General features: G+C 46.0%; 1 protein-coding gene across 16 annotated transcripts in view; it reads right to left on the bottom strand.

Moving 5' to 3' along the window:
- The window catches only part of RECK (reversion inducing cysteine rich protein with kazal motifs), a 141368-nt gene that overhangs the window by 93051 nt on the left and 21025 nt on the right, over nt 1–27292 (bottom strand). For 15 of the 16 annotated variants that reach the window (XM_005292626.5, XM_042841818.2, XM_042841814.2 and 12 more), the window contains 2 exons: nt 22615–22651; nt 5490–5575 (listed from right to left, as the gene is read on the bottom strand). In XM_005292626.5, the coding sequence (XP_005292683.2) occupies nt 5490–5575; nt 22615–22651 (123 nt within the window). The remainder of the gene's footprint in view (nt 1–5489; nt 5576–22614; nt 22652–27292) is intronic. The other variant, XM_065584096.1, reaches the window with a different exon arrangement.

Below are 27292 nucleotides of genomic sequence, written 5' to 3'. Positions count from 1 at the left end.
CTAAGTGGTTGCAGAGGGCACATGGGTGGCCCTCTTCCTCTGAAACTTGTGTCTCTTTCTGGGTGGGTTCTGCAGGTCTTTGGTACCCCGAGAACTGAGCAGGGCATGATCTCTGGGCATTCTGTGAGCTACTAAAACACTTCTTGCTCAGAGGTGTATAAATTCCCAAGGAATATAGGGTAGCCCTGGAGCCCTTAAGCATGTGCAGAGAGTCATTCATGGTCTCGAGAAGAGTTTTGTGGCCAAAGGGAAAGTCTTCTACCATGTTTTGTACCTCTCTTGGAACCCCCTAACGCTGGAGCCAGGACACCCTGTGCATAACCATTGCCATAGAGATGGACATGGCAGCAGTATCCACAGCATCTAGGGACACTTGGAGAGCAGTTCTGGCCAACAGCTGACCCTCTGCAACAACAGACTGGAATTGTTCCTTGCAGTCATGTGGCACATGTTCAATAAAGGCTGTGAGCATGTTGTAATTAGTAAAGTTATATTTGGCAATGATCACTTGATAGTTCACAAGCTTGAAATGCAAGGTTGCAGAGGACTAAGCCTTTTGCCCAGAGGTCCAATCGCTTCTGATCCTTATTATAGGGAGTAGCCCTCCAAAAATGCTGACTACTCCGTTTATTCAGAGCATCCATCCTGAGGGCGTTAGGTGGGGAATGGGAAAACAAAAAAGTCAAAGTCCTTAAAATGGCACATAATACTTCATGTCCGTCCTTTTGCACATTGGTGGAATAGCGGCTGGCATCTGCCATACAGTCTTAGCCAGATCCAGGAGAGACTCATTAATAGGTAGCGCCACTCTGAAAGGTGTTGCTGACTGCAAAATATCAAGCAGCCTGTGCTGCTGGTCTTTGACCTCCCCCAGAGGGATGTGCAGAGTGTCCAATATCATTCTATTGAGGTCCTGGAATTGTCTGAAGTAACTGGCAATGGAAGAAGAGAGAGGCCGGAGCACCTCATCCAGCGATGACAATGTCAATGGCACTTTGAGGAGTTGGAGGCTAGGGCAGATGAGGAATTCACCACTGAAAGGTCTCCTCCTGCTTTGGAAGGGTAGAGGAAGTATTTGGATCCCCAGTTTCCCTAAGAGATGGTATTGGTGATTTACTGAATTGTTGCCGATAGGCAGCCCATGGGGCCCAATACGGCCATTGTGAGGGTGGCAGATAGGGTTGGTTCCACCGTGATTGATGTGCCGCAAAGTCCTTCCTGCAGGAGAGCAGATTCTCAAAGGGGTATGTAGGAGAACCCCTAACAGAAATCAAAGAGACCAACTGGGAGTCCTCTTCTTCCTTCCTGACCTCCAATGGGGGTAGGGGATAGCCAGTGAGAATGGAGGAGAGTCCTGTGCCACAGAGTGGCCTGAGCTGCTACCTAAGCTGGTACCTGACAGCAACAGGGACGCTGGCTCATTCAGCACCGATAGATCACTCAAGTATTGCAACTCCTGTGGTACCAGAAAGGACACCGGTACCGACATTGAAGCCAAGGTCACGATGATTGGAGCCAACGGTACCAGTAACAACGAGCATACCACAGGCTCTGCCAGATGCAGATACTTGCTTGATATCAAGGGTATTGCTTGTACAGTCATTCCCCACTGAGCTCCTTGCATCAGTACCGATTACTGGGTTAAGGCCCACAACAGCACCAATGTCTGAGCTGAGTGCTTCAATGCCAGTGGCAGAGCTGAGCTTGATAGTACCATGTGTTTCTTCTTACTGGTGGAGGGTACAGGCGCCCTCTCCGTGCAGTGTTTCCTCTACTTGGAGCTTCGGGGCTTCGCAGGCCTGCCAGTACTGGAGAAAGAGTCCTTGGCCTCCACAGTACCCTCTGAGGACTTCAACAGGGGCCTGGTCTTTTTTGGAGCTGGCTCCTTAGATATAGAGTCTATGCGCCTCTTTTTGGGATTATTCCCAGAGTGTTCTAAAGTCTTCCCTTTCTTAGGAGAAGCATGCCCCAAGGTTGACAGAACACTGTATCTGTCTGGGGACAAATGTACAAAAGGAGGGAGGAGAGGTCTCCTGACCTGGCTGAGAGGTTGCAGGGAATGTTCCATTGTCACAACCCAATGGCCCCCTCCCTCAGGGGGTCCCCTGGGGAGGCAGATTAGCATTGTATGTTGCTAACGCTGTTGCAAGATTCACAAGGCATTTTGGGAAGGGTTTAAGTTATGAATGCGGAACAAAAGCTTTCTTTACAGGCGAGAAAGGCCGGGGGGGGGGGGAGGGAACGGGTTAACTTGATGTTCCAGCTAAACCCGAAGATAAGGAGCTAACTCCAGCCCAAGGCAATTGCACACACTCTGCTACCTGCCAAGAAAGAAGGGGGTGGGGGGAGTCCACCCCACCCCAACTAGCCGTGAGAAAGGAGAGTTGCTGAACAAAATTGCAGGGGCCACGAAAAGGAGTAAGACAACAAGGGAAAAAATAACCGTCTCATGGCCCTGAAGCCGGTGTGTTTTGGAAAAGTTGAGGAAGCCACAGAAGGCCAGTTTGAACTGGTACACAGAGCATGGGGAACAAAGGTCCCTGAGGAGACGCCCCCAAGAGACCCCAGGACTTAAAAACCCTCCCGGGAGCTGAGGCAAATCAGAGATCAACAGCGGACCCTGGAAGACCCATGCACAGGACAAGAACTCCCGTCCACCCTTTCCCCTCTTCTTCTTATGTTACGCCCAGGCTTGGTCAGCCTCGGGTAGTGCGGGTGAGAGTATGAAAGTGGGTTAGGGCTTGGGGCACTAACACTTTCTTCCTTCCTCTGAGTGACGTGGGGAACCCCCAGCACTCTCTGCTGTTATTTTATCAATAAAGCTTTAAAACTCAGTTACTTGGTGTGCTCCGTCATCTCCTCCTCTAATGGTCCTGCGGCCTCAGCCTGATCACCTGACGCCTCAGGCAGATGGGTAACAAAAATCTGTCACACCATCGCCAATAGCATGAGCTTTATATCCCTGTTCTTCCTAGCCCTGGACTTAAGGGTTAAACAAAAGGAGCACTTCTGGGAGATATGGGACTCCCCAGGCAACAGACACACTTCAAGTGTCTGTCACTCACCAGTATAGCCTCCCGACAGGAGAGGGAATATTTGAAGTCTGGCAAATCAGGCATATCCCACCAAGAGAAGACAAGTCTCCCGGGGGGGGGGGGGGGGCGGTCCTCTCACCTAAAACTAATTAACTGTACAAACACTAACAATTCCTCTAAACTAACTTTAACACAAAAAAAAGTGAAGAGGAAGGCAGAGTACGCTCTAGATTGGATCATGCTAGTTTCCCCGGGCCGACGCAGTAGAGAAGGCACGGAGGCAGTTTGCCCATACACCCTATATAGACTTGGTGTCTGCCACAAGGAGGTATAGGGCACATGCGTGGGCCTAATGAGCACTCCTAGCTAGAAATCTCCTATGAAGCGTTTCAGAGGTGCATGCATACCTGAAGTGAAATGCCCATAGGGACAGTACTTGAAAAAGAAAATTGGATATTTTGGGTAGAAAATGGTTAAATCAATTACTCTTTCTGTACAGTTAATTTACTTAAAGGAGGCAGAAATAAATTACCTCAGTTGAAATTTTGTTATGGCACCAGTTTAATACAATTTTTTTTTTTAAAAGTGTAATTGGATCTTCCATGACTACACGTAGTCAGGGAGTTAGTTCTGAGACACACCCAAAAGAGGATTTATAGAGCTCTCTAAGCACCATTCAGGATAATATAGTTTGTTACTGACTCAAATTAGAGTCTCTTTACTGAGTTACCAAAACCCCAGCAACCATAAAGGGGGTTTATCTAAGGAAAAAAAGTGTCAGGGTAGGAGTGAGATCAGACCGGAAATAGAAAGGACAGTTAATCAGGAGCACTGGACCACCTATAATTCATTGACTGCCATTTCTATATGACAATGGACCTCAAAAGATCATTTATCCTAAAGCCCGAATTTGTGCTTGCTTTGAACTACATCTGAACAAGAGTTATGTAGACCCTGGTTTTATACTCCGTAATATGTTAATGAGTTCTTACAACGCATTCTTACTCTTTTCAGTCCCTAGAATAGACACATACCATATTTACTGGTTTGAAGCATTACATAAGCTGGTTTTGTTCTCCAATATGTCAAATACTTGTATAGTTATGGTCTTGCTCAAAGTTCACAAGACAGAAGAATTGTCTCAAACTGACTGCGCATTTGACTTTTGACCAGAAGTCTCAAATGTGACTGTCAATTCATCCAAGGCTACTGTGGATGAACTTAAGCAGAAGCACAAAGATTTAGGAGGCTTGGTGACCTCAAGTAAAATGCTGCATTCCTTTGTCATACAGAGTTTCCAGCAGTCACACAGACTTTTGCTGTTTAAGCTGCTTTCAGCTTCCCATAGAAATAGCACATTATTTAGGGAAGATGTGGGGAAAGTGACCTGGAGCTTCCAGAACTATAATATAAACATCATATTAATTAAGCATCATAAGCAGAGAAGGCTCTCTCAGTATCATAAAGAACTTGTTTATACTATAATCATCTGTGCTTCACTCAGTTATGCTGAATCGCTTTAAGAACAAATTATACCATGCATCCACACTAGTTATGGCTTTACCCATCTAAGTTTTGCTCTGCAACCACATTTGCACCATTTTAAGCCAATTTAGCTCTGGTGGCTTGAGGGTTCCTGAAGGGCATCAGAACAAAAGATAAAAGCTACAATTTACCATTGCCTTAGCTGGTAAACCTCCTGTGTGTTCACTACCAGACTCCATTCTCTGCCCCCACAACCATGACCCCTAGTCATGCCTCACTACCCATACTCCTGCAAGGTAACTACCTCTCTGGAAATGCTCTCCCCAGGGTCTGCTAATAGTCCCCATTCCACCTCTGAAAGTCCTCAGCCACAAATCCAGTACAACTCTTCCAACACAATTAAAAGGAAAACATACTTAGAAAGATACAAGATCATATAATTTTTTTCTTTCCTAATTTATTTTACTAATATTTAGGGTTTTTTATAAAATATTATTATAAAATATAAAATAAAACATTTTATTAATATTTTCTTCCTGCATTCCCTTTTTCCTCCAAAGGTCACCCTATTGTTATCCTGAACACTTTTAGATTGAAGAGCTATAAATCTAAATTTTGGCCTGTTAATTTCCAAGAAGAGAACTAAAACTGGTTTAGGTCCTCCCCCTCCCCAAAAAATACTGCAAAAGATTTGATGAGGTTCAATTTAGACTTAAAAAAAAAAAAAAAAAAAGGCAGAGCTTCAGTTAACCAAGTACACGATGGGATGCATCATAGGTGTACACAGAAAATGATTTCTTCACCTATTTCATAGTTCTAAAAGTAATTGCAGAATATTTCCCCCAAAATTAAATAAAGTGTAAAGGTGTAGATATAATAAATGAATTTAACTTGCCATATTACTGTTCACAAACTGCAGTGTTCTGTTATGTTTAATACTGATCATGGAAGAAAATTAGAAAACCTCACCTGTTTACATGCTTGTCGACATTCCACAACAATAGCTAGTTCACAGCAACCTAAGCCAACCCAACCATCAGACTTTTTCAAAACACCTTTAAAATAAAACGACAGCAAATATTATAGTAATACAGCGGCTACAACAAAAATACGTAACTAACTCTACGACTAAGCCAAAGTAGCTAAGAGGGAAAATAACTAAAAAATAAACATTCCTCTTTTCTTTTAATGCCATGTCTCCTACAGGTTATGGGAATCAGATGTGTGCAGTTTACTGTAGACTTTATTTAATAGTATATTTTCAATCAATTATTTAAATTAAAAGGAACGTAACCTATTAAATTTCTCTTGCCTTTGTTAAACCTTCAGTCCCTTCCTGGCTTCACTCCTCTCTTTCTCCTTTTCTGCAATAGATTTTGCTGAATCTTTTCCTGAATTATGTTCAATAACTGTCTCATATTTTTCTTTTGCCCCACCACAGACCCCTTATATAACTGCTTTTCCCACACCATATTCTCTATATTTCTCCCCAACCCCATTTTTTCCTGTTTCTTTCTTCTCTCACTTTTCCCCACAAAATACCTTAATACAACAGTGCTCTTTTCTAATTTACACAATTTATCTCTTCCCGTCTCTCTGCATGCAGTTTATCATTCAAGGTTTTGTCCAACAAAGTTAAACACCATAACAAAGGACTGCCTCAGCTGCAGCAGCTTTTTGGGTGGAGGGGAGATGGTGGACCTGTAGCAGTACAGATCATATGAGCCCCGGATCCTGATGCAGGGTCCTAAAATCTGCTACCATTAATTTCTTAGGAAAAAAATTAAAACAAGTTTCAGGATATTCATGCATTATAGCCTTCTTCTAGGAAACAAGTTGCTAGTAGAGGTAGAACAGAAAACTACAGACTAATAAAAAGCCCCAATATGCACATATATAACTTTTAAAAGATTCCTTGGAAACCTTCTTCCATTCCTATGTTCTTGGCTGCCATTTCAATTTACAACAGAGTTAAAAATGGCTGGAGGTCCACAAACTATGACAGAAAAGGCAGTTTGGCATTTTGGGGAGAGATTAACAGTTTTTAAAAAGTGTTGCTTTTCCCTCTCCATTCCCACAGTTGCCTTTTCATTTTCTCTCTCTCTTAGTTCCCTCACTCGCCCTTTCACACAACATGTATAGCAGGGGTCAGCAACCTGCAGCACACGAGCTGATTTTCAGTGGCACTCACACTGCCCAGGTCCTGTCCACCGGCCGCGTGGCTCTGCTGCCGGCCTGGGGTTCCATTCGCCGGCCCCCTGCCAGCTGGGGTCCCGGCCACCGGTCCCAGAAGCTCCGCTGCCGGCCTGGCGTACCAGCCGCCAGCCCCCTGCCAGCCTGGCATACCAGCCGCCGGTCCCGGGGGCTCCGCTGCCCGCCTGGGGTACCAGCCGTCTGCCCCCTGCCAGCCGGGGTCCCGGCCGTCGGCCCCACTCAGTCCACTGCCGGCCCCGGGTCCCGGCCACCAGTCCAGGTGGCTCCGCTGCTGGCCTGGGGTCCCAGCTGCCAGCCCAGGGCTCTGCTCCTGGCCTCGGCCTGGCACTCTGCAGCTGTCCCCAGCTGTGGCCCACTGGCCCCAGCCTGGGGCAGTGAGAGGTGCAGACAGGGGCAAGAGGGGACGCAGCTCAGCATCCCCACCTTAAAAATTGTTCCAGCACCACTGGGGTATTTTTAAGTCCCGATTTGCTGCTTACATCACAATCACGCCACTAGGAACAGCACACTGTGTTTGATGTTGTGCATGCCGTCTGTCGCGATTTCTTTTTTCCACTGTGAGTTGAGAGATACATTTGACAAAAATGTCAGCTCCTAAGAAAGCAAAGTTAGATGTCCGTTCATTTCAGCCTTCTTGGACAGACACATTTGGATTTATTCAAAAGAAGGACCGTGCTGTTTGTGCTTTCTGTTGTGAAAGTTTGTCACACATCAAGTGTTCGACGACATTTTCAAACGAAGCATGAGAAAACCTTCCTTGACGAAGCAGACAAGACAGAATCGATCAAAAAGGCAGTAGCAGGATATGAGAAGCAAAGCAGTGTTTTTAAATGCTTAAGTAAAAATCAAGCTACAGAAGGACATTACAAGACTGCACAGTGCATTGCAAAAAATTGAAAGCTGTTTACAGGTGGGGAATATATAAAAAGTTTTTCTCAGCAGGTCGGAGGTTTTGTTCAATGATTTGCCAAATAAAAATGCGATCGTATCTAGAATAAAAGAACTGCCTGTCTCTGCCAAAACAGTTGAGAGACACGTAAGCAAAATGGCAGAAAACATTAACAAAAAGCAGACAACTGAATTAAAAGACAGCAGTGTTTAGCGTTGCAGTTGATGAGAGCGTGGATATAAACGATGTTCTACGTTTGGCAGTTGTTGCAAGATATGTTGCTTCCAATGAAATCCAAGAGGAACTTTGTTGCCTAAAACCCCTGCATGGCACAACAAAGGGGGAAGATATAGTGGAAAGTTTTGTAAACCATTTTGAAGAACGAGGAGTTGACATCAGAAAAATATTGTGTGTGACAACTGATGGTGCTCCTGCCATGGTCAGAAAACAGAAGGGAACTGTAAAGTTACTTGAAGATCAAATTGGCTGCCCGACAGTTAAATTTCACTGTATCATCCATCAGGAAAACCTGTGTGCTAAAATTTCTAATTCAGAGCTTAATCATGTGGTGAATACAGTGGTACAAATTGTGAATTTCCTTGTTGCTCGATCTACTTTGACTCAAAGACAGTTTCAAGCACTGCTAGAAGAGATGGACAATGCTTATAACGACATTTCACTTCACAGCAACATTTGGTGGCTAAGTCATGGCAAGGTTTCGGTGTGATTTGTAAACTGTTTTGATGCAATCAAGGCTTTTTTATCAGAAAAAGGACAAAACTACCCCGAACTGGATGATGACAAATGGCTGCATAAGCTCATGTTTCTAACTGACATCACCGCTCACCTAAACGAACTCAACCTCTGTCTCCAGAGTGCAGGGCAAATGGTTCTGGATCTTTATGAAATCTGGAAGCTATTTGTTGTAAAACTAGCAGTTTTTTCCTCGGGGTATTCAAACTTTGACTTTCCGCTACTTCCAACACATAAAAGAGCTATTGACACATTACACTGTCAGTATCAATGAGATTGGAATGTACATGTAAGAACTGAAATCAGAATTTTCTGACAGATTTCAAGATTTCCAGCGATTTGGCCCAATGCTTTCTTTTCTAATTAAACCTGAAAAGTTCAATGAAGGCAACTTGGATTTGTCTGTATTTCAGTGGATAGGAGTTGAAGATTTCGAAATACAGCTCATTCAGTTAAATAGCTCAGAATTGTGGGAAAAGTTTGGAGATCTGCAGAGTGCACTTGACCCTCCCGAGAGAGATCATGCGGCCTCTCTTCTGACCTGCTGGACGTCCCTGTCAGTGAAATTTAACTGTTTGAATAAAATTGCATTTGCAATGCTTTCAGCATTTGGATCCACATACCTGTGTGTACAGGTATTTTCACTCAGAAGCCTGCGTGCAGCTTAAAGTATCCAAATACGGGCCAGACATTGGAAAATTCAGCAAGGAAAAGCATCACATTAAACTGATAAGATCTGCATTTTAATTTAATTTTAAATGAAGCCTCTTAAACGTTTTAAAAACCTTATTTGCTTTACATTCAACAATAGTTTAGTTATATAATAATGACAGAGAGAGAGAGAGACCGACCGACCTTCTGGGCATGCGAAACCTTAAATTACAGTGAATCAATGAAGACTTGGCACACCACTTCTGAAAGGCTGCCAACTACTGATGTGTAGGGATGTTGATTGCTTTGTTTAAGATCCATCTGCATGGAAGCCCCCGCCACACTCAAATAGTCTGTACTGAATGTCTAGAGCTATTAAAAAGACACATTTCACCAATATATACCAATTATTTTATCAAGGAAATATGACATACATTGTGTGACATAATTCAAAATTGTAAGAGTAAATAAAATGGATTCTTCTTTAGACAACCAGTTCATAGGAAAGTCACATGGGGTAAACACCCATCCACAGTTAATCACAGGGTTAGCTGCCTGCTACATGCTATTTTAGTATTTAATAATTATATAGCAGTTGTTTCTGTGGATCTTTTGCCTGAACAATCTTCAGGAATGTGGAGCTATGGAAACAGTCATCTTAAGAATAAATCCATGATACTGACAGTTTCACTGAAAACTTCATTAAAAAATATCAATTGAAAAAAGTGAGATAGAGAAAAGAAATCTGTAAGATTTAAACAGTAAGACAAAAGGCATGGCTACTGATTAAGGCTCCATGTTTGTCACAGAGGTCATGGATTCTGTGACTTTCTGTGACCTCCATGACTTCTGCAGCAGCCAGTGCGCCTGGGGCAGCTCAGGCAGCCCCCAAGCCAGGTGCACTGGCCACTGCTGGGGCAGTTTCAGCCCCACCACCTCCCAGCAGAAGGACTTTGGGTGTGTGTGTGGGGGGGGGGTTCAGGGCTGGGGTGCAGGGCACTGCAGTTCCCAGCCAATGGGGGCTGCAGAATTGGGGCTTGGGGTGGAGCGGAAGCAGCACATAGAGCTAGGGGCGGGAGGTCGCCACTTCCCAGGAGCCAGGTAGGGAGCTGCCCCAGCCCTGCCACCCCTCCCACTCCCCCCAGCACCCATAGCATCTCCCGGGCCACATCCCCCCGTTTCCCCCACCGCTGAGCACCCGTGATGCCCCCTCAGGCCGCCCCTCCTTCCAAGTACCCACAGCACCCCTTGGGCCACCCCCCAAGCATCCATGGTGTTCCCCGGGCCGCCCCCCCCCCCGCCCAAGTTTTAGTCAGGGGTATAAAGTAAAAGTCATGGCCATGGGCCATGAATTTTTGTTTACTGCCTGTGACCTGTCCATGACTTTTACTAAAAATACTCGTGACTAAAATGTAGCCTTTCTACTGATCAATCAGAACAAAACTTCCAGGGGACTGAAATCTCTGTTGCAATGAACTGGCTATGCCACACAGACAACACTAAGACCAATCCACTTTTACAACTGCAGGGGTATACTACTGGCATGAAAAACTGAGTAATTAGGCAACTATATTTTGCAGTAGAAGGAGTTTGAGTGTTTCAGGTGTAGTTCCACATAGATCACATTACTGTAAAACAATGAAGTAATCCTATACAGGAACTCCTCACTTAACGTTGTTGTTATGTTCCTGAAAAATGCGACTTTAATTAATGGAGATATCCTATCTCCTAGAACTGGAAGGGACCTTGAAAGGTCATCGAGTCCAGCCCCCTGCCTTCACTAGCAGGACCAAGTACTGATTTTGCCCCAGCTCCCTAAGTGGCCCCCTCAAGGATTGAACTCACAACCCTGGATTTAGCAGGCCAATGCTCAAACCACTGAGCTATCCCTCCCCCCGCGAAACGATGTTAAGCAAATCCAATTTCCCCATCAGCATTAATGTAAATGGGGGGTTATAGGTTCCAGGGAAATTTGTTTCACCGAAGACTGACTGACTGACTGTATGTATGTATGTATGTGTCTATATATATATATATATATATATAGACACACACACACACACACACACACACACACACACAGTCAGAGTAGAAGTTTTAAACCATTTAATACTGGTACACAGTGATGATGATTGTGAAGCTTGGTTGAGGTGGAGGAGTTAGAGGGTGGGATATTTTCCAGGGAATACCTCACTGCTAAATGAACTAGCAATTGACTGAGCCCTCAAGGGTTAACTCTCACACTCTAGGAGGCAGCAGGAAAGGAGGGAGGGCAGACAGAGACACACACCCTGTGTGTGAGAGAAAAAAAATGCGCATTTCCCCTTTAAGTCGCTGACCCCAGGCTTAAGTACACTGCCTTGTTAATTAAATCAGCTTGCTGACACCTCCTGAGACAGCAGCTACTGCCTAGAAGCTCCCTCCATAGTGTGTCTTCTCCCCCACCCCCCATGGAAGATGGGTAAGCAGGGTGCAGGAGCAGGGGGAGACACCCTGACATTAGCCCTCCTCTTCCCCCCTCCTCCCATACAGCAAGCAGGAATCTCTGGGAGCAGCTCCAAGGCAGAGGGCAGGAGCAGCACATGGCAATGGGGGGAGGGACACAGCTGAACTGCAGGCAGCTGCTGCACAGGGAACTTAGGGGAGTGGGGAACTGATAGGGAGGGCTGCTGGTCCACCCTGGTTCCAACCACCCACCAACTAGCTGCAACAGGCTGCTCTTCCTGCAAGCAGTGGACAAAACAGGCAGCTGCCAAACGACCTTAAGGAACATGCTCATTTAAAGTTGTGAAATGCTCCCTTCTAATTGATCAGCAACTTAACATCAAAACAACGTTAACCAGGACGACTTTAAGTGAGGAGTTACTGTATTAAAGTTCAAGGTAGAACACACAAAGCAGCTACAGATACATGCCAAGTTAAAGATGCCACAAGAACCTGGCTATAGGGTGACCAGATGTCCCGATTTTATAGGGACAGTCCTGATTTTTGGGTCTTTTTCTTATATAGGCTTCTATTACCCCCCTGCCCCCATCCCAATTTTTCACATTTGCTATCTGGTCACCCTACCTGGCTATGGTGTAAGTTTTATTGCGTGTGGTCCTCTCTCAGGGATATCTCAAAACCATCAGGTGATCTTGTGTATAACAACATCTGCTGCCACATCTAAAGTTTTGTTGAGTTATGCTTACAATGGCACAGAAACTGATTTTGTGACTAATGCAATCTGAACATACATTAATGGAGTTGTAACTTCTGTTCACAGCAGTCTGGAGCATGTACTTCTAATTTTTTTTGTGAGGTGCTCAAATAGTAGAGATTAGTGTAGTATAAAAGAACACTCATTACATAAATGGTTCCTAAACTATGGTCTCTGGACCAGTGGTCCACAGATAGCTGACTAGTTAGATGGTGTGGGCTCTCTTTCTAGCTGCTATAGCATGTTAAAAGGCAGTTAAAAAGCAGAGTGGATTGATTTAAGTCAAAGCAATTTAAATAACTGATTTTAATCATGATTTAAATGTGCAAATAGCAAACCTTGATTTAAATACCTGATTTTAATCTCGTTTTGCATTTGTACTTTTTAGTTACCTTCCTAAAGACCAAAGGACCATTTTTATCAGTGGGAGGAATTACTGTATTATGATTACACATACAATGAAACTAGTTCAGACAATCCATCTGGACAAGCGATAGTGATTAAAAAGGCTACTCCGATAGATAAAACATTGATAATGAAGATAGGGATTCAAGTGGCAATGAAGTAACTGTTACTTGAAGTAACAGATCCAGGATTTTATCTCAAGGGGCTTCCCTAGGGATTTCATGAAAGTTGATCATGTAGAATGCGCTCAGGAACATTGAGCATATAGATGAGAGTCAATGGGACTTAGGTGCTTTTGAAAATATATATATACAGAGTTTGAGTAACAGCCAGCTCCTATACAATCAGAGGAGCTAGCGAACAGGAGCAGCAAACAGAGGAGTTTAGAGAGGGTGTGTGAGAGGGAGATTGGTTTTTTTGGGGAGGTGATTGGCCTAAGAAGAGTAAAAATAATGCAGGCAGCATTCCGGGGGCCATCCAGTTTATTGCACTGAAGGTAGCATGTATGATTACCTGCCTTGCAGGCAGATGGCATGTGTGTTCATTCGGTGCAAACATCTCATGGCCCTCAGAGACTGAATACAGGCTCTTGAGACTGAACTGGAGGAGCTAAGGGAGACAAGACTTCCAGGGACACAGTAGAGCAGTCCCACTCCCAGTCTGACAATCTTTGTGCTGTTGGTGAGAATGAAAGTCTCAGGGAAGGAGAACAAAGCTGGAGCAGAGGGAAACGATCCTTCCAGATGATGTCATGATATCATCTCACACTGACGCTACCCCTCCAGGGGCGGGGACCCCAGTTACTAGAAAGAGACAGGTAATAGTAACGGGGGATTTGATTATTAGAAATATAGATAGTTGGGTTAGTGATGACTGGGAGAATGGCATGGTGAATTGCTTTCTGGGTGGGAAGGTTGCGAGCCTCAGAAAACATATAGACAGTCTTTTGTACAGTGCTGGGGAGGAGCAGGTGGTCATGGTAGATGTAGGAACCAATTACATAGAGAAAGGTAGGAGAGAGTTCCTGGAGGCCAAATTAGAGCTGATAGGTAAGAGATTAAAGTCCAGGACCTCCATTCTTTGAAATGCTTCCAGTTCCATGTGCAGGGCCATTTAGCAAGCAGGGGTGCAGGGTCTTAATGAATGGATGAAACAATGGTGTTGGGAAAAGGGATTTAGATTTATTAGGAACTGAGGAACCTTTTGGTAAAAGAGGAGCATGAACAGCAGTGGTCTCCAACCTTTTTACACACAAGATCACTTTCTGAATTTAAGTGCGACCCAGGATCTACCATGCCCTTTCCCTGAAGCCCCGCCCTACTCACTCCATCTTCCCCTCTCTCCGTCGCTCACTCTCCCCACACCCTCACTCGCTTTCACCAGGCTGGGGCGGGGGGGGGGGGGTTGGGGTTCGTGAGGGGCTGAGGGCTCAGGGCTAGGGCCAAGGAGTTTGGAGTGTGGGAGGGGGCTCTAAGCTGAGCCTAGGCCAGGGGGTTGGGATGCAGGAGGGGATGAAAGGTGTAAGCTCTGGGAGGGAGTTTGGGTGCAGGAGGGGGCTCCGGGCTGGAGCAAAGTGTTGGGGTTTAGGAGGGGACATGGGGTGCTGCCTCCGGGAGGGGGCTCAGGGCTGGGTTGCAGGCTCCCACCGAGCAGCACTTATCTCGGGAGGCTTCCGGTTGGTGGCTCAGTGGGGCTAAGGCAGGCTCCCTGCCGCTCCCAGAAGGGGAAACTTACATGAGGTTAAAAAGAGAGTTACTCACCTTTGTAACTGTTGTTCTTCGAGATGTGTTGCTCATATACATTCCAATTAGGTGTGCGCGTGCTGCGTGCACAATCATCGGAGGATTTTTACCTTAGCAACACCTGGTGGGTCGGCTGTGGAGTCCCCTGGGTGGCGCCTTCATGGCACTGGATATATACCCCAGCCAAACCAGCGCCCCCTCAGTTCCTTCTTGCCGGCTACTCCGACAGTGGGAAAGGAGGGTGGGTTTGGAATGGATGAGCAACACATCTCGAAGAACAGTTACAAAGGTGAGTAACCGTCTTTTCTTCTTCGAGTGCTTGCTCATATCGATTCCAATTAGTTGACTCCCAAGCCTTACCTAGGCGGTGGGGTCGGAGTGAGACACCGCTGAGTGCAGAACCACTGAACCAAATGAGTCGTCGTCTCTGGACTGCTGAACTAATGCGTAGTGAGCTGCAAAAGGTATGTACAGATGACCAAACAGCAGCTCTACAGCTCTCTAATATCAGAACATGAGTCAGGAAAGTGGCCAATGAGGCTTGGGCACTCATGGAGTGAGCTGTGAGGCGCGGGGTCAGGACACCGGCCAAGTCGTAACAAGCATGGGTACAAGACGTGATCCATGAGGAAATGCGTTGCGAGGAGACCGGTAGGCCTTTCATCCCGTCAGCCACTGCAACAAAGAGCTGAGTCATTTTCCTAAACGGCTTTGTACACTCAATATAGAATGCGAGGGCCCTACGAACCTCTAGGGAGTGCATGTGTTGATCCTGCCGCGTGGCATAAAAGACTGGGAGGAAAATGTCCTGGTTAACATAAAAGGTAGATACCACCTTGGGAAGGAAGGCAAGGTGGGGGCGAAGCTGCACCTTGTCTTTGTGGAAAGCTGTATACGGTGGTTCAGACGTGAGGGGTCTGATTTCAGATATGCGTCTCGCTGAAGTGATGGCTACAAGGAAGGCTGTCTTCCAAGATAGATAAAGGAGTGAACAGGTGGCCATCGGCTCAAAGGGGGGCCCCCCGTGAGTGTAGAAAGGACCAGGTTTAGGTCCCATGCTGGAACCGGTTGTCGTACTTGTGGATAGAGACGATCTAGACCCTTCAGAAATCTAACAACGATCGGGTTGGAGAAGACAGAGGAAGCACTTTCTCCTGGATGGAACACCAAGATGGCTGCCAGGTGCACCCTGATAGATGATGTCGCCAGGCCCTGCTGCTTCAGGGATAGGAGACTGTCTAGGATGAAAGGTATTGACGCCTGTAATGGAGGCGTGGCGCGCTGCCCGCACCAGCAGGAGAATCGCTTCCATTTGGCCAGGTACGTGGCCCGAGTGGAGGGTTTCCTACTGCCCAACAGAACTTGCTGCACCAATTGTGAGCAGAGTAACTCCGATCGAGTTAGCCATGCAGCATCTACGCTGTAAGGTGGAGGGATTGCAGGTCGGGATGACAGAGGTGACCGTGGTCTTGTGATATCAGGTTCGGCCACAAGAGGAGTGTGATCGGAGGCGCTACCGATAGCTCCAGGAGTGTAGTATATAAGTGCTGTCTGGGCCATGCTGGAGCAACCAGAATCATGCATGTCTCGTCCCTGCGTAACTTGAGAAAGACTTTGTGGACTAGTGGGAATGGAGGGAACGCACAGAATAGCTGGTCTTTCCACGGGAGTAGGAAAGCATCCGATAGGGATCCCGGAGAACGTCCCTGGAGAGAACAGAATACCTGGCACTTCCGATTGTTGCGGGAGGTGAATAGGTTGACCTGGGGAAACCCCCATCTCAGGAAAATGGAGTGGATGACGTCTGGGCGAATGGACCACTCGTGAGGCCGGAAAGATCTGCTGAGGTGATCTGCCGCGTGTTTTGTACCCCCAGGAGAAACAACGCCACCAGATGTATTGAGTGGACTATGCAGAACTCCCACAGACGAACGGCCTCCTGGCATAGGGGGGACGACCAGGCTCCCCCTTGCTTGTTGATGTAGAACATGGCCGTGGTGTTGTCTGTGAGGACTGCCACACAACGGCCATGTAGGAAACCACGAAACGCCTGACACGTTAGATGTACTGCCATCAGCTCTCGTACATTGATGTGCTGAGTTAGTTCGGATGCGGTCCGAAGGCCCTGCGTCTGGTGTTCCCCGAGGTAGGCGCCCCAGCCCAGAGATGATGCATCTGTGACAAGGTATAAGAAAGGTTGTGGGGTGTGAAATGGTACCCCTTTGCACACCGACATGTGGCTCAGCCACCAGCTGAGGGAGGTCAAGACCGATTCCGGAACCACTATGGTGAGGCTGTCCCGACCTGGATGATACACCGTTGATACCCAGGCCTGAAGCGGGCGGAGCCAAAGTCTGGCGTACCTGGTTACGTAAGTGCACGACACCATGTGCCCCAGAAGGCCGAGGCAAGTCTTTATCATGAAGTCGGGAAGTTTGGAGGCTGCAGATGATGTTTGCCATAGCCTGAAAATGAGGGTCTGGCAGGAGAACGTGGGCAAGTCTGGAGTCTAAGACTGCCCCGATAAACTCTATTCTCTGGGTTGGTTCCAGAGTTGACTTTTCACTGTTGAGCAGGATGCCCAGCTTGTGGAACGTGCCTAGGGTGAGCCGGACATGGGATCGCACTTCTTCCCTGACGTGGCCCCGAATGAGTCAGTTGTCTAGAGACGGAAAGACCTGAATCCATTGTCGACGAAGGTAGGCTGCCACGATGGCCATACATTTGGTGAACACTCTTGGAGATGCGGACAGCCCGAAGGGCAGGACAGCAAATTGGTAGTGTTCATGATTTACCACAAAGCGAAGGAAACGCCTGTGCGGAGGGTAAATTGCTATGTGAAAGTACGTGTCCTTCATGTCGAGGGCGGCGTACCAGTCTCCAGGATGCAGGGAAGGGATAATGGTCCCCAATGAGACCATGCAGAACTTCAATTTTACCATGAATTTGTTGAGTCTGCGCAGATCTAATATGGATCGAAGCCCTCCTTTTGCCTTGGGGATTAGGAAGTAGTGAGAGTAGAACCCCCTGCCCCTTAGTTCTGATGGAACCTCCTCAATCACTCCCATGGACAGGAGCGTTAAGACCTCCTGTATAAGGAGTTGCTTGTGAGAGGGGTCCCTGAAGAGGGATGGGGAGGGAGGATGGGAAGGGGGGAGGGGGGAGAAAATTGGAGAGCATATCCCCTTTCCACTGTGTGAAGAACCCATCGGTCTGAAGTTATAAGGGACCGAGCATGATGGAAATGGGAGAGACGATCTTGAAATGGAGGGAAAAGATCCTGGATGATGACTGGTCCTCGAGCGCATCTTCAAAAATTTTGCCTAGGCCCCGACAATGGTTTAGGCTTTCTGCCACCTCGTCCACATCTTCTGTAAAAGTCCTGCCTTGGACGGGGGGGGAGGGGGGGAGGAGGGGTAGAACCTTTGAGGCTGTGGTTTAAAGGGCTTGCGCTGGGTACCTGGGACATGCATCCCCAAGGAGCCCATGATGGTTCTGGAGTCTTTTAGGCTCTAATCTAGAGTCCATTTTATCCGAGAACAGGCCCTGCCCATCAAATGGTAGATCCTGCAGGGTCTGCTGCAGTTCTGGCGGTAAGCCAGATACCTGAAGCCAGGAGATGCGTCGCATAGCTATGCCCGACGTCAAGGTCCTAGCCGCAGAGTTAGCTACATCAAGGGAGGCCTGCAAGGAGGTCCTAGCCACCTTTTTGCCCTCTTCCACTAAAGCCCCAAACTCATCCCTGGACTCTCGCGGAATCAACTCCTTAAATTTTCCCATGGAATTCCACGAGTTATAATCATAATGGCTCAAGAGCACTTGTTGGTTTGTGACTCTGAGCTGAAGGCCCCCCACTGAGTAAATTTTGTGTCCAAACAAACTGAAACGCTTGGCGACTTTAGATTTGGGCGCTGCAGCCTGTTGACCATGCCGTTCCCTTGCGTTCACTGAGGATGCCACCAGTGAACATGGCTGAGGGTGAGTATATAGGTAGTCATACTCTTTGTTCCTTCTAAAGTATTTTCTCTCTACTCCTCTGGCCGTAGGTGGGATAGAGGCAGGGGTCTGCCATATTGTCTTGGCGTTGGCTTGTATGGTGCGGGTGATGAGCAATGCTACCCAGGATGGGGCGTCAGCTGAAAGGATGTCCACCACCGGGTCCTCCAACTCCACTATCTCCTCCGCTTGGAGATCCATATTACATGCCACCCTACGTAAAAGGTCTTGGTGAGCACATAGGTCTATCGGAAGGGGACCTGAAGTCGTTGTCCCCGCCACCGCCTCATCTGGAGAAGATGAGGAAGATGCTACAGGGGCTAATGGATTCTGTAGCAGGTCCAGTTGCGAGGGGTCCTGATGTCCTTGATCCGCTGTGTCAGGGTTTGGGGCCTGCACTGGGGTGGGTGCAGGTGCTCCATACCCCCCCGGAGGGGGATGACTGATGGTGGCCTCCGGTACTTGGGGCTCTGAATGGGCTGAGCAGGAGGCTGCGGGTGGAACCCCTTGGGCTTGGTGGTACGCCCACGGGGTCCAGAAGGACCACTGTGCAGGCTCCTGGCTAGGGTCTTGGGTTTCGTCCTGCCATTGACCCAGGTTACCCTCTGCTTGGCCTGGTGCGAGATAGGCTAAGCGGGACACGTCATCCGACTGTGAGGAGCGTGAAGCGGAGCGTGAGGGCCAGGGCGGTGCAGGGCGTGCCTGTGTAGACTCTGGTGGAAATGGTGCCGGGCCACAGGACAGCGGTGCCAGAACGGTGCCGGAGAGTGGTACCAGGATCTAGAACGGTGCCGATGGTCATACCGATACCGGGATCCAGGTCTGGATCACGATGAAGACCGCCTGCGGGAGCGGTGCCGGGAGCAGCTTCTTAAATGGGATCGGCACTCTGACCGGTGCTGGGTGTGGCGTCAGGAGTCCGAATGGTACCGAGGTCCAGAGCAGTGCCGTGAGGCGGAACGGTGCCATGATAGAGAGCGGCGCCAGGACTGCGAGCGGCATGGGGATCTGCTCCAAAATTGGGAGCGGTGCCGAGTGTCCACGGTCGGAGATGGTGGATGTATTAGGGCTGGCTTGCCCCTAGACTGCACCACACGAGTGGGATGCAGTGCGTCGATGGAAGTCGGGACTCAACCACGGCGTGGGTCGGGGAGCCAGTACACGCTGGAGTCAATGGCTTTTCCCTCAGTGCCAGAGTCAACTGTGCCGATATCGGCCCCTGTACCCTCGGTTGCTCTAGTGCCAGACGCGAGCCCGAGGTTGGCAAAAGGGGTGCCGGCGCCTGTTGTTGGGAGGTAGCCCCCTCTGGCTTGCAAGGTCTCTTCTGTCCTGGGGACAGGGAACGGCGCCGAGGTACTTGCGCTGGATGTGGCGCCGGCAAGGACCGGTGCCGTGGGTCTCTATCCGAGTCTCCCCGCGGTGCAGTACTCGAAGTCGCAACCAGACCACTGCGCACCGAGGCACTCGGTGCCGGAACTTGGCATGCCGAAGGGGGATCCGGGCTGAGGGCCGCCTCCATAAGGAGCTGCTTGAGTCTACAGTCCCACTCCTTTTTGGTTGGAGGCCTGAAAGCCTTACAGATCTTACACTTTTCGGCCTGGTGAGACTCCTGGAGGCACTTTAAACAAGAGTTGTGGGGGTCTCCCGTTGGCATAGGCTTCGAACAGACGGAGCACGGCTTAAACCCCGGAGCCTTGGGCATGAGCCTGGGCGGCACGCAGGAAGGAAGGGGGAGGGACCCCTTCCGGCCCGCTAACTTTACTTACAAAAACTAATTCTACAATTATCAAACTATTGTACTACACTAACTATATAACTATAAGAACTAGAATAGTTATCTAAACCAGGAAGTAAACACTAGGGAGAGTGGAGGACAGCAATGCGCTCCACAGGTCCAACGGGCGGTAAGAAGGAACTGAGGGGACGCTGGGTCGGCTGGGGTATATATCCAGTGCCATGAAGGTGCCACTCCAGGGGGCTCCATAGCTGACCCACCGGGTGTTGCTAGACTAAAAATTCTCCGACGATCGTGCACGCGGCGCGCGCACACATAATTGGAATCAATATGAGCAAGCACTCGAAGAAGAACTCTTATTACGCTGTCAATGCCAGCATTTTAAGATAAGACTGAAAGACATTCTCCACCTATCCTTATTGGGAAAGGATATGTGGGGAAAATGAAAGCAACCATAGACTGCATACCACATCTGTAACCTAGGTCCTCCCTCTCAGACCACAGGAAGAAACTACTATGGTATTTATTTTGTCCATCACCTTGTTATGGAGAGGGAAAACTGGAAAAAGGGGGGGGGGGGGGAAAATCGCATCATGGACTCTCTAAGGTAACTGTGTCACCTGCACATCCTTAAAAGCAGCTGCAAAAAGTCGGTCATATGAGAACAGTACCAAACTGTCTAATGTGGAGGGATGTCCTCCATCTAGACATCAGGTTCTGGATACTACAGAAAGACGACTTCACTCCCCTGATAAGATTATACTGTGACACAGACCATCTGTGATATGTTCAGCCTCAAAAGAAAGATTTCTCTGCTCCTAGGAGAAGAGGGGACTAGAATTCTACCTCAGAAACACCCCAGAGGCCTCACATTCGTTCAGAAAATCAAGGCAAACAATTAAAGAGTAGCTGTTCAGCACCAGTTTCCATCCTAGGAGTCTCCAAAAAGCAGCAGCACTTTCTTTACAAACCTGTGTTCTAACAGTATGCATTCACTACCCCTCAACCATTCTGTAACTCAAACAAGCCCTCTTAAGCAGGGAGACTAATATCTGCAGTCCACCCTGCACAAGTTGGTTTTCTAGAAAGAGAGATTTGATATTATCCCCAGTTGAAACATTAGCCACAGTCTCTGGAGAAAATATGAAATATTCATATTTCATTCAAAGATTTCAAGGCACTTTGCAAAGGTGAGTGTTGTTATCCTCATGTCAAAGATGGTATGAACTAAAGCACAGAGAAGTTAAGTTACTTATCTAGGGTTACAATGTGCCAGTGGCTGTACTGGGCCTAAAGCCAGATCTCCTGACAGCTACTCATGTTATAAACACTAGACAACACTGCCTCCCAAGCATTAGTTACAAAATAGTCTCACAAGATCCCCATTTTACAAACTGGAAAACTGACACAGACGAACACCCAGATTTTTAAAGGAATTTAGGCATTGCAGCACTGAGCATTGCCACACCTAACTGATTTAGGAGCTTAAGTCTCATTTTCAAAAGTGGTAGAGGCACTAATTAGGCTAAGTGCCTAAATCACTTTTGAAAATGAAACAGGCATTGCAATGCTGAGCACCATTAAGCTTAAACACCATTAAAAATGTGGGCCAAAGTAGCATAAGCAAGGTTACATAATAAATTAGTGGAAAAACAAGGACTAGAACCTACAAGATTCCTCAGACCCTATGAAACTACTGGAATTGACAGTTTGACTCCTGAGAACAAGAAAAGCAGGTAGGCTCACTGGTGGCAGGTTGAGCAGCCTGTAAGAACTGTCTTTTTTTTCCTGTTTTTCCACCTTTTCAGCTACGGTATGCTAATTTTACTCCAACTTTCTTTGTCCAAAAGGAACAGGAAAGGGTTACTGTGACTATTCTGTGACAAGGCAGAGCAAAATTAGATAATTTAGGAGAGACAGATGGGACTTAGAGCGCCAAACTATCTTTAATGAAACAGCTACTGCTTAATCTCAGTACGACATCATGAATCCCACCCCCATATTCTAGACTGAATAAGAGTGGTATACATTTTTAATTAAAAAATTAGAAGTTAAGGTCTAGAAGGGGACAGTATTTTAGGGGGAAATAGGCAATCACAGGACATCTAGAATCTTTTAAAAAGGCAAAGGAGTGCTGACTCAAGGCTTTTCAATACTTTTAAGGACGAATCCCCAACCCTTGACCTTTTTCTTCAACATAGGCAAGAAATGGATAAGAGATATTTGAGTAAACATCAATGTAATACAACTTATACATTTAATGTATTTTCTACATGAGAAAATAGGATAAGAAAAAATGTATTTGCTTTCCAATTTTGACAAAGTCAAAGCACCACAATTTGGGGTAAATGAAACAAGCAAACAAAAATATTTCTGGCTTATGTGGAAGCCTTATCAAAGCAAAACTATTTTGAAACATGTACAATATGGAAACTAAACAATTTGTTGTTGAATTAAGCCTTTTATCAGCAAAGGCAAAATATAAATTAGAATAGTCTAATAGTTCTTACCTGGCAAAGAAGAATTTATACAACCCCAAACTTCTCCCTGAAAAATAAAATGCAATTAAACACAAGTCTTTATTTATGATAGATTAAAAGCTTTTAAATATAATAGATGATTTAACACCGATACAAAATAGTGTCAATACCTCTGTAAAATAATTGATCTCATGGAAGACCTCTGCCTCCTTCTCAAAAAACACAAAAATCAGAGACAAATGTCATCTGGTGTTCACTGTCAAGAAAAGGATGATGTGACCCAAAAGGATTCCTCTCTCTAGCGTATTTTAATTAAAAGTGGGGTTGGGGGGGGTTGTTTTTTTGCAGGTGCAAAACATACTTTAGACAATGGCAAAAACTGAAAGCTATGGGCATTTCTACATCCTGGAAGATATAAGTGTGTGCATGTAGTAGACAACTCTATCAAACAGTTACTGTAAGTAACTACCCCTTCTTCTTCAAGGTACCCTCTGCATATTTCCAGCTGTGGAAATATAGCAAACAGTACTACCATTTGGAAAAAGTGGGCTGAAAGTGTCATAGTGCTAAAAGATTCAGAATTCAAACCAAGATGATGTATCATAAGGGTTACAATTGTACATCATGTTATTTGTTTTACCTCTTTCCTTTAAAAATAAAATAAAATAAAAAATAAAATAAAAAGGAATTACATGTAAAGAGTAACATTAAAAGGAAGATATTTAAGCTGCAAAGTCAAGTAGTTGAAAGTTAGGAATTGTTAGACTTATGGCTGCCCAGGCTGGTTTTGGTTTGTTTGGGGGTTTTTTTGGTGGGTGAGGAAGAGAAGGATTCTAGCATTAAAAGTGCAGACTGAAACCTAACATATATCCTCAACTCAAGATGGTTTCTAAAACTTTCCCAAAAATTCCTATTACTTTATCCTTTAAGCTCTCACCCTTAATCCTTTCCATTTATGTTACAAGAATCTATTTTGTACTGGATACGTATATTTGTCTTTTATACCGTCCAAGACCCATCTGTTCAAGGTGATCTTTTGCCACTTGCTGTAAAAATGGTATAATGATGATGGGCGATCACTCGTTACCGAGTATGATCATCTTCCATGGGAGTTCCGGGTCCTCAGGTGGCTAATAAGGCCAATCCTTGAACCACACGTTCTATTGCAATGAGGGCAGATGTTTCAGTCATGAGTGCAGCTGCCGAGATGCTCGACCCACCTCAATCCTCGAGCAAAACAACTGAATCACACCCCCACCGCCTGTATGTCGGTCTGCAACTAGGAACTTCTGGATTTCACTGTCCTGTTCCCATCGCAACTTGCCAATCACCACCGGACTTTTGACTTGTGCAATATTATTTTTCCCAAAAACTGGAAAATGCCTGTGCAGGACTTCTTTTAAAGTGGGGAGACTGGTGCACAACAGTCACCACACTATCCTTGGCAGATAGAGAACTTGAAACCAATGGCATGGGCACCATGACGATTGGAGATCATCTATTTGCTGCAGCCTTCATCCATCTTCACAGCCGTTGTAACATTACACAACAGTTTCACCTCCATTGTGCAGTTATCCTCCATCTGCTCTGCTGTTAGAAACTTCTTGGATCACACTTTGTCTGGAACCTCGCCCTTGACTGTTCTGCCATAGGTAGCCCTAACGGAGTACATGACTCCAGGCAGCATCACTCTCGGGGTCATTGAGACACGCAAGCCTCTCCACCACTACAAGATGGTGATCCATGGAGAGAGAAAAATGGTATAAACAGTCTCCAAATATTAGGGGAACAGAATTCAAGGACGGTTTGCTGCTCTCAAACTTCATGTCAGACCTGAGGATTAGCTGAAGGTAAAGTAGTAGTGGAGGATGAATTCTTTTCTCTCTTCTTGGATTTACAGGGATGTCTTTTATATTGCTGCTGAGAAGCAAAGGACTGTTGTTGCTGCTGATAGCATTGCCTGCCTCTGTTAACATACAAAGATGAAGAATAATTTGGATAATATTGTCTTTAGATATCAAAGGCAGGCACAGGAATTATTCTATTGAAAGGTGCAAGAGACCCAGAGATCCATCAGTTAATCTTGAGTCTCATTTTCTCTAATATTGCATCCATTTTACAACTAAAACGTCCATCAATTTCAGATAGAAGGTCTTCAATCTTCAGCTTTGTTTCGTGAGGAAGAGAGGAGCAGCATATCACTGCAGCTATTGATCTTGAATATGCACCAGAGACAAAGGACTCACACAGTACATGCCTAGCAATGTTCTGGCCCTCCTTAATAAGGGCATAAGTCAGTCTTCAGCAGTCATCAGGAAGATTTCTTGGTAAAGATTGAAATCTTGTCCCACAGGTGAAACTGGTACCTCGCCATGACAGCTAGGTAGTTAGCTACCCTCAGGTTTAAAGAAGATGAAGATATTTTCTCCCTGAATCAATCTATTTTCCCTCCCCGCCCCCCATCTCTGTCACTGGGAGGAGAATATAAAGATTCCATTTTTGATCGCTACATCACTACAGCCACCAAAGGAGAATTAGGGGAAAGATGTACATGGAAACAAGAAAACCCTTCATTCAGGATCTGATACCTTACCTGCTTTTTTAGCATTTGGTTGGCAGAAGAAACAGAGAAACTTTGTAGAGGTATTCCCCAGGATGTCAGAAAGAGGAGGAGTTTCCTCCAGTGAAACAGAAGGTAATTTTGAGGTAGAAAACTTCTGCTGACTAACTCTTTGAATTGAATAGCATCCTCAGACGGTGAGGGAGCTGAGGCTACACCGCCATTTTCAACTAGAGAGGAGTTGCCTGTAGGTTCTTGGTCCTGATGCAAAATATGGATTTGTGAAGATGCATTATCTGCCTTGGCATATGTCTTGGATCAGTGTAGGGACTAACTCTTGGTACTGGATTCATTGGCATAGGATTGGAGTGTCTTGGATCTGTGGAAACATCCCTGCTTTAATGTGGAAACGAGATTGTAGCTCTCAAAGGAGTCTGGTACGGAAACCTTGGAGTTGACTGGTATGGACAGAGCACCCAGGGAGGCACTTGCCACTCCTGTCAATTTGTCTAGTCCAGTACAGTCATAGTTAGGGGATACATGTATTTATCCAAAAGAATGGCACGGAGGTTGAGGGTCCAAACAAACAGTTGGATCCAACTCTTCCTCTGAATGCGATCCAAGCCCAGATCAGACAATGAAATAATTGGGGATATCACTGAGGTAGATAAAGTTTCCATACCTACCCACTAGTGGATCTTGAAACAACAGTTCTTTAAAATCTCACATATCCAAGACTGAATATTGCTCATCTTGCATTTTGGACCTCAGCACAGTTTCACTAAGATGGTTATGGCTGCCTGTGGTCGGAGAGAAAACTAAGCTAAAACTTTAAGTGGAGACTGAAGTATTGTGGTTAAGCTGCATAGTATTTTAAAGAAGGTCAAAAAATTGAAAGCTATGGAAATTTCCACATACTGTGTACTACAAGCTCAAGGGCTCAGATTTGGAGTCCTCTGAACAGGGTTTCTTTAAACAAAACATGGTTATATTACAGTTCACTAAATGGGACAAGTACGTACATAATGGTTACCCTTAAATTATTTCATTAGCATTAGCACAAAGTCACTGCATTTAGTGCTTTTTAAGCAAGCATTAGAAAAAAAAATCGACCATTTCTATAATACATCATATCAACTCAGTATTATGGCACTGAAGGAAGATTCCATAGAAGCAGAGGTGTAGATGCTAGCAGGTCAAGGTGCTGGACTAAACAATGAAGAGATAAAAAATCTAAGTGCCTACAAGTGAAGGAATGCTGAACATGTGCCTCTCAAAAGAGTTGTAAAAGTACTACTCATCAGCAGTGAAACAATAGCCAATCCTGGCAGGAACAAACTCCTTGTGATATTTCTTTTTTAATACAGTACTTACATAGGTATATAAAAAGCACTTATCACCTTGCTAACATAGTCAATATCAATTCCCTCTACTGGCCCTCCTCCTCCTCCATCAGCCTCCCTCTCCAAATCAAAGCAGATTAGAAGCCAGCAAAAGGAGATACTGCTGCCATTAGGGGAAAAAGCTGGCTTCTGGCACTGCTACAAGTCACCAGAGGACTGATGAAAGGTACTTCCCTTTCTTTCCCTAAAGGATAACTGAGTTCATCGTGATTACTGCACTGTTTGTGACTTCTGCATTGAACCCAATTCTCTAAATTATTCCAAGTGGCCTCGCAGTCTGCCAGTGTCTGCAATCCACATTCTCGAATGAGTTGCCAGAATGCCTCCTCTACCCCACCATCTGAGAGATTTGGAGAGTAAATTTCACATATTCATGTTCCAGCTAGCAGAAGGCTATACTGGAACACCTTTTGCATGTCTTTTGTCTAATGTTATTAACAGAGTACCCATGTAAATTTGACAGCAAATAAAAAAAAGGGGGGGGCAATGTCTGAAAATAATAAGCATAGAGTTAAACTAAAACTGTTAAACTTTTTAAAAGATACCTAGATTGCTTTCTCTTTATCAAAGCACTATTAAAGAGATGAAATACATGGTTGGGGAGCGCAATCACACTTTTAAACTATTACTATTTCATAAAAGTATATTCCATTCAGTACTTCCCCCTCCACATTCACCCCAAAAAATTGCTAGACCATCCCTTTTTTGTCCCCTACACATAGAAACTCCCCATCCTGGACTTTAT

This window comes from Chrysemys picta, chromosome 2 (assembly GCF_011386835.1).
Source record: "Chrysemys picta bellii isolate R12L10 chromosome 2, ASM1138683v2, whole genome shotgun sequence".
NCBI classification, from domain to species: Eukaryota; Metazoa; Chordata; order Testudines; family Emydidae; genus Chrysemys; species Chrysemys picta.
The sequence above is the reverse complement of the archived record's forward strand: the minus strand, read 5'-3'. Positions and strand labels throughout refer to the sequence as shown.